Genomic DNA, 17,539 nt, shown 5'->3' with positions numbered 1-17,539 from the left:
CAATTTGAAAGAGAAATTATGAAAACAATCCTATTTGCAATTGCATCAAGAAATAAAAACACCTAGTAATAAATTTAACCAAGGAAGCAAAAGACCTCTATGCTGAAACTATAAGACACTGATGGAAGAAATAGAAGAAAGATATTTCACATCCATGGATTAGAAGAATCAATATTGTTAAAATGACCATACAACTCCAAGAAATCTACAATACCCCCACAACGAGCTCACCTCACACCAGTTAGAATGCCTATTATCAATCAGAAATGAGAGGAGAAATAACAACTGACACCACAGAAATACAAAGAATTATTATACTATGAAAGTTATATTCCAAAAAACTGGACAGCCTGGAAGAAATGGATAAATTCAAACAATATTCCAGAACTGAACAAGGAAGAAATAGAAAATCTGAGCAGACTGATTACAAATAACAAAATTGAATTGGTAATCAAAAAAGTCCAGGACCAGACGCAATCACAGATAAATTCTACCAGACATTTAAAGAAGAGTTAATACATAGACTTCTAAAACTGTTCCAAAAAATTGGAGAAGTGTCCAGATACATTCTACAAGTCCAACATTATTACTAGAAGTAATAAACCAATTCAGTAAAGTTACAAGATACAAAATTAATGGACAGAAATCTATACTGTTTCTATACACTAACAATGAAGTTGCAGGAAGAGAAATTTGAAAACCACCACCATTTACAATCACATCAAAAACAGTAAAATACCTAGGAATAAACTGAACCAAAGAGGTGATAGACCTGAAATCTGAAAACTATAAAACACTGATGAAAGACATTGAAAATAACACAACTGGAAAGATACCTAATGCTCAAGGTTTGGAAGAAGTAATATTGTCAAATGTCTGTATTACCCAAAGCAGTCTGCAGATTCAATGCAATCTCTATCAAAATACCAACAGCATTTTCCACAAAACTAGAACAAATAATACTAAAATTTGTATGTGGTCCCGAATTGCCAAAGCAATCCTGAGAAAGAAGAACAAACCTGGAGGTATCACAACTTCAGATTTCAAGATAAACTACAAAGCTGTAGTAATCAAAATAGAACGATACTGGCACAAAAATACACATAGATCAATGGAACAGAATAGAGACCCCAGAAATAAACCCACACTTATATGGTCAATTAGTCTATGACAAAGGATGCTAGAATATACAATGGGGGGAAAGACAGTCTTTCCAATAAATAGTGTTGGGAAAACTGGACAGCTACATGTAAAGGAATGAAACTGGATTACTTTCTAACAACATAAAAAAAACCTCCCAAAACATCACAGTGAATTAATGACCTAAACATGAGACCTGAAACCAGAAAAATCCTAGAAGAGAACATAAGCAGTAATATCTGTGACATTGACCATAGCAACAGTTTCTAGATATGTCTCCTAAGGCAAGGGAAACAAAAACAACAGTAAACTATTGGGACTACATCAAAATAAAAGGCTTTTACACAGCAAAGGAAATTCTAAAACTAAAAGACAGCCTATGGAATGGGAAAAGATATTTGCAAATGACATATCTGATAATGGGTTAATACCGAAAATATATAAAGAACTTCTACAATGCCAAAAAAAACAAATAATCTGGTTAAAAATGGTCAGAGCAGCTAAAGATATTTTTCCAAAGAAGACATGCAGATGGCCAACAGAAACATGAAAAGATCCTCACTATTACTACTCATCAGGGAAATACAAATCAAATTCACAGTGAGATATCAGCTCAAGCTGTTAAAATGGCCAAAATCAAAAAGACAAGAAACAAGTGTTGATAAGGATGTGGAGAAAAAGGAACCCTCGTGTACTGTTAGTGGGAATATAAATTGATACAGCAACTGTGGAAAAGAGTATGGAGGTTCCTCAAAAAATTTAAAATAGAGATACCATTTGATCCAATAATTCCACTACTGAGTATTTACTCAGAGAAAATGAGAACACTAACTCAAAAAGATATATGCAGCTCTGTGTTTATTGCAGCATTATTTACAAAGCCAAGACATAGTAGCAACCTAAGTGTCCATCAATAGATGAATTGGTGTGCACGTGCACACACACATATACGTATCTGTGTATACACACACACAATGGAGCATTACACAGCTATAAAAAAGGATGAGATTGTGCCATTTGAGACAACATGATGGACTTAGAGGGTATTATGCTAAGTGAAATAAGCCAGACTGAGAAAGACAAATACCATTTGACTCCACTCAAAATGGAATCTAAAAAATGTGAATAAACAAACAGAGCCATCCCAGACATATTATTTCATCCATAAATATTTTAGTATGTGTGTTAAAAATGCTATGATTCTTAAATTTTATTTTATTATTTTTATTTCCTTAAGTAACCTCTGCACCCAACGTGGGGCTCAAACTCATGACTTCCAGCATGCTCTACTGACTGAGCCAGCCAGGCACCCCTAAGACTCTTAAATTAAAAAAAACAAAACAAAGCCACAGCCAAGGCAATTAGACAAGAAAATGCAATAAAGACATCTACATTGGAAAGGAAAAAATAAATTACTTCTATAATATAGATGACATGATCTATATAAAGAGCCCTAATGAATCCACTAAAAAACTATTAAAACTACTAAGCGAATTTAGTAATTTCATATGGAAAGTCACATGGAATTTCACATGGAAGTTCAAAAAAACAAAAATAGACGAAACATTTTTTAAAAAGAACAATGTCGGGGGTGCGCCTGGGTGGCTCAGTCGTTAAGCTTCTGCCTTCGGCTCAGGGCGTGATCCCAGCGTTCTGGGATCGAACCCCACATTGGGCTCCTCCGCTGGGAGCCTGCTTCTTCCTCTCCCACTCCCCCTGCTTGTGTTCCCTCTCTCGCTGGCTGTCTCTCTCTCTCTGTCAAATAAATAAATAAATAAAATCTTAAAAAAAAAAAAAAAAAGAACACTGTTGGAAGACTCACAGTTCCTGACTTTAAAACTTAACTACGAAGCTACAGCAATTGAGACAGTGTGAGACAGGCATAAGGATATGCAAATAGATGAGTGGAATAGAATTAAGAGCCCAAAAAAGAAAACCTTATGTTTATGGTTTTTGACAATGACTCCAAGAAAACTCAATGGGGAAAGAATAGTTTTTCAACAAATTGTGCTGAGAAAACTGTATATCTGCATGGAGAAGAATGAAGGTGGACCCTCAACCTCAGACCATATCTAAAAATTAGCTCGAAATAGATCCAAGACCTAAACATAAGAGCTAAAGTTATAAAACTCGTAGGGAAGAATCTCCATAACCTTGCATTAGGCAGTGGTTTCTCAGATATGACATTAAAAGCACAAGGAACAAAAGAAAAAAAGATGAATTAGGCATAGCCAAAATTTTAGAAACAGTGCTTCTAAGGACACCAGCAAGAAAGTGAAAAGACAACACACAGAACTGTAAAATTTTTGCAAATCATTTATCTGAAGAGGGACATGTATCTAAAATATATGAAGAATTTTATAATTCCATATTAAAAGACAGCCCAGTTTTAAAAAATAATGGGCAAAGGATCTGATTAGACATTTTTCCAAAGAAGGTATCCAAATGGCCAATCAGCACATTCCCATTAGAGAACTGCAAATCAAAACCCCAATGAGGTACCACCTCACACCCACTTAGATGCCTAGAATCAAAAAGATGGATAATACCAAGTAATAGTGAAGATGCAGAGAAATTGGAACCCTGATACATTGCTGTCAAATGTCAAATGGTATTGGAAAACACTTTGATAGCTTCTTAAATGATTAAACATATAGTTACCATATGATCCACCAATTCCACTTCTAGGTACATATCCAAGAGAAATGAAAACATTATGTCCACACAAAACCTCACACACGAGCATTCATGGAAGCATTATTCATAATAGCCCAAAGGTGGAAACAACCCAAACAGTCCAACAACTGATGAATGGATAAATAAAATGTGGTATATCCATATGATGGACAAGTATAATTATTACGGAATGAAGGATTGATGCCTGGTACATGGATGAAACTTGAAAACATGCTAAGCAGGAGAAGCCAGTTAGAAAGAACTACATATGTATGATTCTATTAATATGAAATGTCCTGGGGGCGCCTGGATGGCACATGGGGCGCCTGGGTGGCACAGCGGTTAAGCGTCTGCCTTCGGCTCAGGGCGTGATCCCGGCGTTCTGGGATCGAGCCCCACATCAGGCTCCTCCGCTATGAGCCTGCTTCTTCCTCTCCCACTTCCCCTGCTTGTGTTCCCTCTCTCGCTGGCTGTCTCTCTCTCTGTCGAATAAATAAATAAAATCTTAAAAAAAAAAAAAGAAATGTCCTGAATAGGCAAATGTATAAGAAAGTTGATTAGTGATTGCCTGAGGCTGGGAGGTATAGAGGTTTGTGTGGTGAGCCCTAAAGACTGAGGGTTTTTTGTGGAATGAGCATTCCTGGTGTTCCATATCATCAACAGCATTTAGTGATGTCAGTTTTGGATTTTCACCATTCTCGTAAGCGTGTGGTGTTATATCACATGCACTGTTTTAAGTTGCAGTTCCCTCATGACTATGAGATTGAGCGACTTTTCTTGTGCTGATTTGTTATCTCTATATCTTCTTTGGTGAGGTGCCTGTTTGGATCCTTTGTCCACTTTAAAATTGGTTTTGTTTTCTTATTGTTGAGTTTTAAGAGTTTTTTGTATATTTTGGATACTAGATTTTATCAGATATATGTAGTTTTGCAGATATTTCTCCCAGACTATGGCTTCCCTTTTCATTCTCTAAACAGTGACTTTTTAAATTTTAATGAAGCCCAATTTATCACATGTTTCTTCCATGGATCATGACTTTGGTGTTGTATCTAAAAAGTCATCGCTGAACTGAGGTCACTTAGGTTTTCTCCCACACTTCAGTCTTTCCAGTCAACACTTCACGAGCTTACTTTCCTTTTCTTTATTCTCCTTCTTCCAACAGATTTTTTAGTTGCATTATTTCTATTTTGTCAGAATATATATAACATGTATGAGCCTTTAACCTTTATCTCACATGTTAATCTTTTATCTACAATCAAATATATTAATGCTCACCAGCAATCCTTTTGCCAGTTTTTGTCAGTTTTGCCAGTTTGTACTATATTCTGGTACAGTTGTTGATGAAGTTTCTATCATGGTCAGACTGTATATTTTAGGCTTTGCAAATCAAATGGTCTCTGTTACAATAACTAACTCTGCCATTGTAACCTCAAAGCAACCTTGGACACTAAATAATGAAACTGAATGTGGCTGTATTCTCATAATACTCTATTTACAAAAACAGGTGATGAGCTGGATTTGGTACACAGGCCATAGTTTCCTGGCCCTTGCTCTAGTAAATTCCTCAGAAAGGGCTCCTAGATACAGTATTTCCTGAGTTGTTGTTGTTGTTGTTGTTGTTGTTGTTGTTGTTCTTCTTCTTCTTCTTCTTCTTTTTAAGATTTATTTATTTTAGAGAGAGAGTATGTGAGGGGCAGCAGAGGGAGAAGGAGAGAATCCTCAAGCCGACTCCCTGCTGAGTGCAGAGCCCAACATGGGGCTCAGTCCCAGGACCCTGAGATCATGACCTGAGCTGAAATCAAGAGTTCAACACTTAACTGATGGAGCCAGCCAGGTGCCCCTCCTGAATTCTTTCTAAAAAAATTTTTTTTCCGTGACTTTAATACTTAAAGGAGAGCTTGGTTGGACATAGAATCTTTGCTTCATACTTTCATTCCTTAGTTACCTTGTTTCATTCCTTGGTTACCTTCCTTGTTATCGTGCTATATGTGTTGCTTTAGAGAATTCTGATGTTCTCGTATCCTATTTGATGTTTTTTTGGGAGGACTAAGGATTTTCCTTTACCTTTAAAGTTTAATGTTTTCTCATATAAGTTTCAAAGCTGACTTTAAAGGTTATTTTCCAGGTACCAGGGATCTCTTTATATATATATATATATGAAATCTATAAAGCTTTCTTAGTTACAGATTGAAATATTAATTCTGTTGCTTTGTTTTTCAACTTCAGGGCCTCCAATTATACAAGAGTTGGATTTTGTCTGCCCTCCATTTCAGTCATTTTCTCTCTTTCTCTTTTTTTGTTCTTTATTTACTCCACTTACAGTCTTGGTTGTTTTTCTGCCTTTCTTCAATGCCTTTTGTTCAATTTTTATTCACATATAATTTCCTGCCAGTATCTTTTAATTTAGTCTTCATTTCCTTTATCATCATACTTCATGGGCTGGTTTAGTCAACTCATTTCTATTTGTGGTTCGTTTTCTGTTCCTAGCTTATGAATTTATTTTAATTCTGGTATAGTTATACAGTGTTATATTAGTTTCAGGTGTACAATATAGTGATTCACCTAGTTTATGAATTTATAATTCAAGATTTTTCTTTCTCTTTCACCAAATAATTTTTCTTCCTCTTTTTTTTCTCTTATCACTAAATGCTTGTTTGAGGTTATTTAAATCAGTTTAGGATGTTAGTTTGCAGTTTTCTTTTGTGTTTGGTTTTTTGAAGGGACTTGACTTGACCGAAATGTTTTTATTTTTATTTTCGATTATAGTAGCTCTGTGTAGATAAAGTCTGATTATATCTTTGAATTTTATGGACAGTTTGCCAGCTTGGGTTGGTTTGAAAGACCCCTAGTTGGGGCGCCTGGGTGGCTCAGTCCGAATTTTGATTTTGGCTCAGATCATGATCTCAAGGTCCTGAGATAGAGCCCTATGTTGGGCTCCGTGCTGGGTGTGGAGCCTGCTTAAGATACTCTCTCCCTCTCCCTCTGTTCCTCCCACCTCCCCGTACCTCCCAAAAAGAAAGATTCCTAGTTAAACCTAACTTTCTTCTCTTGTTCTAGCAAAGCACAGTTTCTTTAATTGATAGCTTTTATTGGGAATGTTGTATTTCCTTGGTTGTTTGGTTTGGTTTCGTTTTTTGACTTGTCCTATCCTAAATTTCCCCTCCTGATTCTCATTCCCTTCACCACTCACTCTCCAAAGGATGTCTCCCTTACCTGAATCTTCTCTGCAGAAGTGACACCTTTCCAAAGGTCCTACCTGAAGTCTCATATGCCTTTAGTTCTTGTCCTCATATTCAGTGCTCTGATCTTCCAGGAGTCTTTTTCTATTTTTGCATCTAGGGAGTGCTTTCTCTCTCTGCGGGTGATTTTAATTCAGTCTTACCCTTTCATTTCCTGCCTTTTCCCTGTAGTTTTTCAGAAGACCTCTCATTCTCCACAAATAATTATGATAGGAGCTTGAGTGAGAGTCCTGCTAAAGATAGTTGATTTTTCTATTTACAGGTTTCTTGAAATTTGTAGTGTGCTTTGTCTTCTAGCTATGTTACCATGTACAATTTTCTGGGTTTTATTTGTTGATCTGTGTGTTTTTTTGGAAATGTGCAGAGAGAATCAAACTTATGTGGCCACCTTACCTGGGGTAACCATAATCCTCCCACCACTCATGTTTTGATACAGTTAGATTACAGTAATTAGCAACTATATCCCTTTTATACCCACCATGCAGGCATGGTTCCACAAAAAAATTCTTATGTAATACCTAGCATTATCTTTATGTTGATATCTCTGCAGTCATTTTGGTGGTCTGAAGCTCTTCTAGTGGATTCTTCAGGAAGGGCTCATAGGTGTAATATTTCCTGAATTAGTTTGTGGTCATAAGAGCTTATCTGTAGGTTTTTATCTAAAAGTTGGTGTATCTGGATATAAAAATTATTGGCTTCTGTTCTATATCCTTTTTAAAAAGATTTATTTATTTGAGAGAGAGTATGAGTGGGTGGTGGGGCAGAGGGAGAGAATCTTAAGCAGATTCCTTGCTGAGCACAGAGCCCAGTGCAGGGCTCAGTCTCATGACCCTTAGATTGTGACCTGAGCCGATATCAAGAGTTGTACACACTCAGCCATCCAGGAGTCCTGTGTTCTATTTCCTTTTGTATATGTTACTTTGTTGTCTCTGACAGAAAGTGTTGCTCCCAAAAAGTCTGTTGGAAATATGATTTTCTTTTCTTTATGAATAATATGTATTTTGTTGTTCTTGTTGTTTTGGTCAAGAGCCCCAAAGTGTTTCTCTTTAAGCCCAGTGCTTTTATTAATAAAGGTCTTGCTTGCTTTTATTTTTTAATCATTCTTAATTGTTTTTCCTAGGTAGGAGCTGTGCCTTTTCAATATGTTGTTTCAAATTATTTTAGTTCACATATTAGTCTTGAATTATATTTTTCTGTTTCAAACACTTTGATTTTCTTCTTCAGTGTCTCCAACTATACATATATTGAATTTTCTTTGCCTATCTTTTATATTTGTCACTTACTCTTGAATTATTTTCTATTTCTTTTATTCTTAAAAACCTATTTATCTCAAGGCCTTATCTATTGTTTATTCACAATTGTGGTTTTTCTAATTTGGTTTATTTCTGGAATGACTTTTTCTTTTGTTTCTATATTTTTCCTGCATTCTAGCTTACTTATGAGTTTCAAATTCTGATTTATATTGTTCTTCATAACTTCTATCATTCTCTTTTATTTATTTTGCCTCATTTTGAAATACTAAGTGTATCAGCCAGTGTTCTCACAGAGAAACAGGACCAATAGAATTTATACATATGTATACTGAGAGATTTATTTTAGGAAATTGGCTCATGTGATTGTGGGAACAGGCAACTCTGAAATCTTTAGGTCAGGCCAGCAGGCTGGAAATTCAGGCAAGAGTTAATGCTGCAGTCTTGAAGCAGAATTTCTTCTCCAGGAAACCTCAGCTTTTTCTGAATGCTTCCAACTGATGGAAGAGGCCCCATTCACATTATCAAAGGTATTCTCTTTTACTTAAAGTCAACTGATTGTAGATGTAAACCACATCATAAAATATCCTCAGAGCAAAACCTATGTTTGATTAAATTACTGGGTGCTGTAATCTAGCCAAGTTGATACATAAGACTAACCCTCATATTAAGTTGTAGCTTTCATTTATTTATTGGGTATGTTCTTACAGAGATGTTATTCTGCTTTGTATTTCTTATAACAACTGTGTGAAATTAGACTGTGGTCCTTTTTCTGTTGCTTTTTTTTTTTTTTTTTAACACGAAATTTATTTTCCTGACCTTTATGGCAGGGTGGGTCAAAATAACTTTTCTAACTTTATGGCTTTAGAGTTACCTCTTCTGTTGTTTTGTAAAGTGTCCAAATATAAGGCTAATACTTTTTGAGATCTCCAGATTCTGTTTCCTTCTCTCATTCATTTGTAGTTTTTCTTTCCTTTGTCTTTATTGTCCCTTTCCAGCTCAATTGGGATTCTTTTCCCTTCATTACAGATCCTTGTCCTAGAAGCTATCTTTAGGTCGTTGGTTCATAGATCCCAGCTTCTCCTGACCTTTCAAATACTATCGTGGACCTCTTGGCCTTACATAGAAATTGGAAAGTACAACAACCCCTCTGGTTAGAGTTGCTATCTTCCAAACGTCCTGCCATGGTTCCCAGTGAATACCTATCACTGATTTAAATGTTCTTCTCTTCTAAAGTCTACCATATTTGCTTTCTTTTGCTTCCTTATGCTGATATCACATGACTCTGGTTGTTTTAGCTGGCTTGTTTCAACCCACTTATATTTTGGGATTTTGAGGAATACTTTGTCACTAAGTTTTATTGTTGACATTCTCCAGTGTTGTTTGTTTCATTGATACTACCCTAATTGTCTTCTTTGTGCCCACAAGGAAATTTGAGTAGATTGAAAAACTACATCACCACTAATCCTTCCCAATTTGTTTTCTCCTGTAAATACCTCTTTTTGTATCCTTCCTTTTACTTTTTTTTGGGCTTTCTGTTATTATTTTTTTAGCATCTTACACTGAAAACCGAGTTTATTCACTTTCAAACCACCTTATTTCATTTGTATATATTTAAGGCTATAAATTTCATTTTATGGATTATTTATCCTATATACTACAAGTTTTGATAACACTAAATGTTATCTTTATTCTTTATTTATAAGTGTTTTGTAATTTCCATTGTGATTTCTCCTTTACTCCATGAATCATTCAGAAGTAAAGTTTGTTGGGTTTTTTGTTTTGTTTTGTTTTGTTTTTACAAATATCTTAAGAAGTTTTTTTCTGGATAACTTTATGAGAAATTCTAATTTTATTTCATTAATATCAAAGGCATAGTATGTGTGATAATTCTTTGAGATTGGCTAAGACTTCTTTTGTAAATATGAACAATTTTGGTAAATGTTCTATGTGATATTGAAGAGAATATATTTTATTTTATATTGGTTAATTTCATAGGTTTATATATAAGTTTATCTGTAATTTGAGAAAAGTGTGTCAAAAATCTACCACCATATTTGTGACCTTTAAATGTTTTTCCTGGTACTTTCGTTAAATTTTGCTTTATATAATCTATAGGTTCAATGCAATCCCTGTCAAAATACCAACAGCATTTTTCACAAAATTAGAATAAATAATACTAACCAATACTAACTAATAATACTAATGGAGCCACAGAAGACCCCAAATAGCCAAAGCAATGTTGAGAAAGAACAAAGCTGGGGGTATCACAATCCCCAATTTCAAGATAAACTACAAAGCTGTAGTAATCAAAACAGTATGGTACTGGCACAAAAATAGACAAATAAATCAATGGAACAGAATAGAAAGCCCAGAAATAAACCAATGAATCTATGATCAATTAATCTATGACAAGGGATGCTAGAATATCCAATGGAAAAAACACAGTCTCTTCAATAAATGGTGTTGGGAAAACTGCACAGCTACATGTAAAAGAATGAAACTGGACCACTTTCTTACACCATACACGCAAAAAAAACTCAAAATGGATTAAAGACTTAAACATGAAACCTGAAACCATAAAAATCCTAGAAGAGAGCACAGGCACTAATTTCTCTGACATTGGCCTTAACAACATTTTTCTAGATATGTCTCCTAGAAGGAAAACAAAAGCAAAACTAAACTATTGGAACAACATCAGAATAAAAAGCTTCTGCATAACAAAGAAAACCATCAATAGAACAAAAAGACAACCTACTGAATGGGAGAAGATATTTGCAAGTGACATATCTGATAAAGGGTTAATATCCAAAATATATAAAGAACTTATATAACTCAACACTGAAAAAAACCCAAATAATCCAATTAAAAAAAGGCAGAAGACTTGAATAGACATTTTTCCAAAGAAGACATACACATGGCCAACAGAGACATGAAAAGATGTTCAACATCACTAATCACCAGGGATTGCAAATTGAAACCACAGTGCGAATATCACCACTCACATGTCAGAATGGCTAGAATCAAAAACACAATAAATAACAAGTGTTACTGAGGATGTGGAGAAAAGGAACCTTTGTGCACTGTTGGTGGGAATGCAAACTGGTGCAGCCACTGTGGAAAGCAATATGGAGGTTATTTTAAAAATTAAAAATAAAGGAGCACCTGGGTGGCTCAGTTGGCTAAGCATTCAGCTCTTGGTTTTGGCTCAGGTCATGATCTCAGTGTCATGGGATCGAGCCCCACACAGCTCTGCACTCAGCATGGAGTCTGCTTGGGATTCTCTCCCTCTGTCCCTCGCCCTGCTCAGGCCCTCTCTTTCTCTCTCTCTCTCTCTCAAATAAATAAATAAATGAATCTTGAAAAAACTAAAAATAGAAATACCATGTGATCCACTAATTCCACTACTGGGCATTTACCCAAAGAAAATGAAAACACTAATTCAAAAAAATGTATTCACCATTATGCTTACTACAGCGTTATTGTCAACAGCTAAGATACAGAAGCAACCTAAGTATCTATCAACAGATCAATGGATAAGAAAGATTGCTTATCAATAGATGAATGGTTACAGAATACACACACACACACACACACACACACACACACACACACACACACACACCCTGGAATATGACACAGCCATACCAAAGATGGTATTGTGCCGTTTAAAACAGCATGGGTGGGGGCACCTGGGTGGCTCTCATTAAGCATCTGCCTGAGGGTCAGGGCGTGATCCCGGCATTCTGAGATCGAGCCCCACATCAGGCTCCTCCGCTGGAAGCCTGCTTCTTCCTCTCCCACTCCCCTTGCTTGTGTTCCCTCTCTTGCTGGCTGTCTCTGTCTCTGTCAAATAAATAAATAAAATCTTTAAAAATAAAATAAAATAAAAATAAAACAGCATGGGTGGACCTAGAGGATATGTTAAGTGAAATAAGTCAGACTGAGAAGGACAAATACCATATGATTTCACTCATAAGTGGAATCTTAAAAAATAACAACAGCAACAACAAGTGAATAAACAAAAAGTATAATCAGACCTACAAATATAGAGAAAAAACTGATGGTTTCCGGAAGGAAGGGTGATGGGTTGGGCAAAATGGGTGAACAGGAGGGGGAGATATAGGCTTACAGTTATGAAATGAGTAAGTCAGGGGAATAAAAGATACAGTATAAGGAATATAGTCAATGATATTGTAAACAACGTATCAGCACAGATGGTAGCTACACTTGGGGTGAACATAGCATATGTAAAAACTTGTGGAATGGCTCTGTCCTACATTGTGTGTCAACTATACTCAAAAGAATTTTTTTGCTTTATGTATTTCAGGATTATGTTATATCTTCTGGTGACTTTTTCTTTATTCTTCTTATACACTGTCATTAATCCTATCATTTCAAATTTATGACCTAGCTGGTATTATAACCACCATTTTACAACTTAAAAAACTGAAGCAGTATTTACATATGTATACCTACATGAAATGTGTACATATGTTTGTGTACATAATTGTTACTATAAAGGTGAAACTGGGTTCCAACCCTGGCTTAAGAAGAGGACCAAGGGCACCTGGGTGGCTCAGTCAGTTAAGTGTCTGACTCTTGATCTCAGGTCAAGTCTTGATCTCAGGGTTGTGAGTTCAAGCCCCATTTTGGGCTCCACGCTGGGCCCAGAAACTCCTTTAAAAAAAAAAAAAAGCACCAATGTTGAGGCTAAGACTGATGATGTTAGAAAGTGGATAGTATCCTTCAAAAGGGGAAAGAAAGACCTTATAAATGAAACAATGTGGAAGCAGAAAAAAAAAAAAGGGAATAAGGGAATAAGGAAATGTGACGGATGGAAGTTATGGTGGTAGAGTCAGTGATATGCAAAGAGTAGGACCTCAGAATTTACTATAACTTGTTTTTAAGTGAAGGATCTTGTCTCACTCATTTTTCTTTATCCTTAGAATCTCCTGGAGTGCCAGCCACCTGCTAGACACTTGATAGATTATTTTTGACCTAAAATAAAATAAGAATCTTATAGTTTTGGGGGGGGGGACATCTTAAGAGAGCTGGAAAAATTAAGTTACTTTTCCTTTCTCAAGTTATTTTGTACAATTTTAAAGGAATCAAATTTTAGTTATTCTTTTTTTAAATAGTAGGACCCAGGAAATTGAGCCCTACATCAGAGCACTGAGCTAAGAATTTTGGAGAAAATTTTTTTTTGTTTGAACTATTTTATCTTCTTTTTTAGATTAAGTTAGAGTATGAAGGAACATTATTTTCTGAGTGGAGTGTGCCAGGAACTTGTTCTGTGAAAAATAAAAGGTAAGATTTTTGCTGTGAATGTCAAGATAATGTGTGCATTTACACATAAAAATGTATTCATATAGTGTGGACATTCAGATTCAAGGCTGTGATTGAATGTAAATGTCTTCCCATTACATAGATGTGAAAAGAAAATGGGAGAGAAGTAATATTGCTATATTTTTTATTTTTCTTATTAACATACAATTGATGTTTTTAGACCTTAAAAGTAGAAGGGGAATTTTTACTAATCTTGTATGTATCTATGCTGATTTATCTTCCTGTTGTTTTTAAATACTAGGTCACCCCAGACAGAACTGCGTTGTTCTTCTCCTGGTGTTCATACTGTAAGACCAATTGTTACAGGCCCAGTAAGTTGATTTTAATTATAAGTTATTAAATCTTGCATAATTATCTCTTTTATATTTTATTTTCTTTATTTTGAGCTTTCAACCTGTTTTAAATAGAAGTGGCAAGTAGAAATAAGAGGTATTTTTAAATAATTGTCATATTGGCAATTTTCAGATATATCTCATAGCAGATTATAAATTATGAAATGAGGGGCACCTGGGTGGCTGAGTTGCTTAGCAGTTTGTCTTCGGCTCAGGTCATGATCCCAGGGTCTTGGGATCAAGCCCTGAGTCAGGCTCCCTGCTCAACGGGGAGCCTGCTCCCTCTTCCTCTCCCTCTGTGCGTTCTCTCTCTCTCAAATAAATAAATAAATAAATCTTAAATAAGTTATGAAATGATGTGTGATTTTTACCTTAGCCTTTTCATCAACAAGTATCTTAAAGCCCCAGTTACCACCGTAATGATAATAGTACTCACCACTGAGTGGGTCTCATGTCATGTACTTTTATGACAATTCCCTGGATTAAAAGCCATTTCTAGTAAGTTTGTTTTTACAATATTTTCTTCAATTCAAGAAAGCATATGTGAATGCAAACACATGAGAGTGATGTTGAATCCTCTCTCATTTACAAAAAAAGAAAAAGTTAAGCATAAAAAACAGTGGCTCTCTACTAATTAGTAACAAATATTGGCCTCATACCTCATAGCTGATATTCCCACAAAAGCGTGTCCAAAGCCACTGCTAGAGAGACTCCCTGTGACAAATCTTGTCTTTATTTTGGGGGTTGAGCCTTCTTTTTAATTAATAATCTTTATTTTCAGGGAATAAGTAGAGTGATATGGGAGAGGCCAGATGAATATTAATTCATTTTTTCAAAACTTGTAGATTGAAAAATATTTGAATTTGGCTTTTGAGTTTATGAATATTTACCAGGTTCATGGACAAAATTCCTAAGCGAGTAAAGGCTTACTCCTTTTCCTTTTGTTGTATGTTGGAAGCCCAAATGTGCCATGTTATGTAGAAAATATGTACACACAAATACACGCATATGTAAGAATGTCTTTGTCATTTACGGTGCCATCAGATCTTACAACCTTTAAGGATGGACATGTGACTTTTGAAATACACTCAAAAGCACTCGGATACAACAACCAAAAATGTCTCCAATGTCCCCTGGTGAGCAAAATCATCTCTGATTCAGAACCATTAAAGAAGAAAATTAATTGAATTGTGTTTCAGTGAGCAAAACTGTCTAGGAAAACTCACTATTTCCCTTTATACACTCACAGAGAACACTTCTATTACCAGATGTGGTGTGGGGGGTTGGTTTCCATACAGACTACTTCTGACACCAGCGGAATGTCCTATAATTCAGAGTTCTGGCATTTTCTACATGGAGTTAACCTCACATCCCACAAGTAAAGAGCTCAGTCCCACAAGATGCCCCACTTCAAATGCCAGTTGCAAGTTCCAGTTTGTCACCTGACTGACTGGCTATAAATTCCAGTTCCCACAACCTTCTCCTCAGGTCCAATAATGGGCTAGAACAGCGCACAGAACTCAGGGAAATACATTTACCGGTTATAATAATAGAAGATATGATAAAGGATATGGATGGACAGCCAGAAAAGAGGTACCTAAGGCAAGATCTGGAAGGGCCCCGAGCACGAGCACAGGAGTTTCTGTCCCTGTGGAGTTGGGCTGTGTAGCCCTGCCAGCACGTGGGTGTGTTTACCAACCTGGAAGCTCTCTGATTTTTATGGGACTTTATCACATAGGCATGATCAATCATTAACTCATTTTCTAGTCCCTCTCCCATCTCCAGAGGGTGGGAGGTTGAGCTTAAAGTTCCGTGGCCTTTCTAGAGACCAGTTCCCATCCAGGAGCCCACCCACAGTCAGACCCTCCTGTCATTCAGGGCATTAAGAGTTGTAGGAGCTCTGCCTCAGGCTCCAGGGTCAAAGACCCAATACTAGCAGGAACCAGGTGCAAAAAACATATACATGTTTTATTATTTCACAAAGACATGTAGAACAGAAACAATAAGCTATCTAAATTTGTCACTCATGATAGTAAATTCTTAATTATATAGAGCTAAAGAATAGAACTAGTTTTATATGAAAATTCATTAGTTCTACTCTGAAATGTGTTCATTATACTTCCTCTGATCTTAGATAATTAATTTAGTTCCTCTGTGACTACTATGCCTGTATCCAAATTTATATTTTTAAAAGTTACCTTTATATACCATAGTTTATTTTCCATTTTCTTTCAGGATTCTGAAGAAGAACGCAATTTGCCTGTGGACAGTTCCCATATTTGTTTCCTGTGGTATTTTAAAATTATGTAAGTAATGTGATATTGCATACAAAGATAATTAATGCTTTATAAAAAGAGTACTTAGCTTTGGCGACCTGGGTGGCTCAGCTGGTTGGGCATCTGCCTTCAGCTCAGGTCATGAATTCAGAGTCCTGGGCTCAAGCCCCATGTCGGGCTCCCTGCTCAGTGGGGAGTCTGCTTCTCCCTCCGCCCCTCCCCCTGCTTCTGCTCTCTCTCTCTCTCAAATAAATAAATAAAATATTTTTTTAAAAAAAGAGAGAATTTAGCTTTAACTTCAAATTAACAAATCATATGGTTTTCCTGTTTTACTATGTTAATGATGAAAAATAGTTATTAATATTCCTACATTAAACTTACCTTGTGTTTCTAGAATAAACCAACTTGGTTTTGATGAATTCTGTTTCATATACATTGATAGATTTTGTTTGCTAATATTCTGTTCAGATTTTTTTGGTGTGAATACTCATAAGTGAAGTTAGCCTATGGTTTTACTCTCATTGTACTATCATTTTCCACATTTGCTATCAAGACTGTGCGAGACTCACCACAAAAGTTAGGAGCGCTCATTCTTTCCCATTCTGAGAGATGTTGTGTAAGATTGAAATATATATGTTCTTTGAGTACTCGATGGAAATTTGCATGGAAGTTTACTTGAATCTAGATTGTGTGTATGTGTGTGTGTGTGTGTGTGTGTGTGCATGCGCACGCATGTGATGTGTGTGTAGAAGGATTTCCTAAGTGTTAATTCAACTTTTTAATGGTCCTAATGCAATTTGGAATTCTAATTATTGTAAAATCCGTTTTTGTAAGTAGTATTTTTCTGGAAGTTTATCCATGTGTTCAGTTAGCAATTTTAGTATCAACTTTAACATCAGAAAATTGTCTGTACTGTCCTCCTATATATTTTAGTCTCTGAGGTAGTTGTATTTACACTTCTGTTTTAACATTTCTAATAATTTTATTTGTGCCTTCCTTTGTTTCCATGTCCTTGTGGTATTTCTATTTTATTAATCTTTTAGACTAGTCAAAAGAACCATCTTTTGGCTTTGTTGAGCTTTTCTATTGCAGTCTATTTTATCTCAGCTCATACTTTCCATTATTTCCTTCTTTGAGTTTGTTTTTCTAAAACTTAAATTGGCTATTTAGTCCACTAGGCTTGAGGCTTTTTTCCTAATGCGTGTTTAAAGCAATCAGTTTTCTTCTAAGCACCTTTGTAACTGCTTCAAGTGTTGCAAATACCTCCTAATTGTGAT

The 17,539-nt window shown here is 35.7% G+C and overlaps 1 protein-coding gene across 1 annotated transcript in view; it reads left to right on the top strand.

Moving 5' to 3' along the window:
• The window catches only part of CATSPERE (catsper channel auxiliary subunit epsilon), a 168,768-nt gene that overhangs the window by 11,326 nt on the left and 139,903 nt on the right, over positions 1-17,539 (top strand). Inside the window, exons 3-5 of the mRNA XM_045796212.2 lie at positions 13,542-13,615; positions 13,896-13,965; positions 16,222-16,292. Coding sequence (XP_045652168.2) covers positions 13,542-13,615; positions 13,896-13,965; positions 16,222-16,292 — 215 coding nt within the window. The remainder of the gene's footprint in view (positions 1-13,541; positions 13,616-13,895; positions 13,966-16,221; positions 16,293-17,539) is intronic.

The sequence above is a fragment of the Ursus americanus genome, chromosome 2 (genome assembly GCF_024610735.1).
Source record: "Ursus americanus isolate L20-20 chromosome 2, mUrsAme1.1.p, whole genome shotgun sequence".
Classification (NCBI taxonomy): domain Eukaryota; kingdom Metazoa; phylum Chordata; class Mammalia; order Carnivora; family Ursidae; genus Ursus; species Ursus americanus.
The sequence above is the reverse complement of the archived record's forward strand: the minus strand, read 5'-3'. Positions and strand labels throughout refer to the sequence as shown.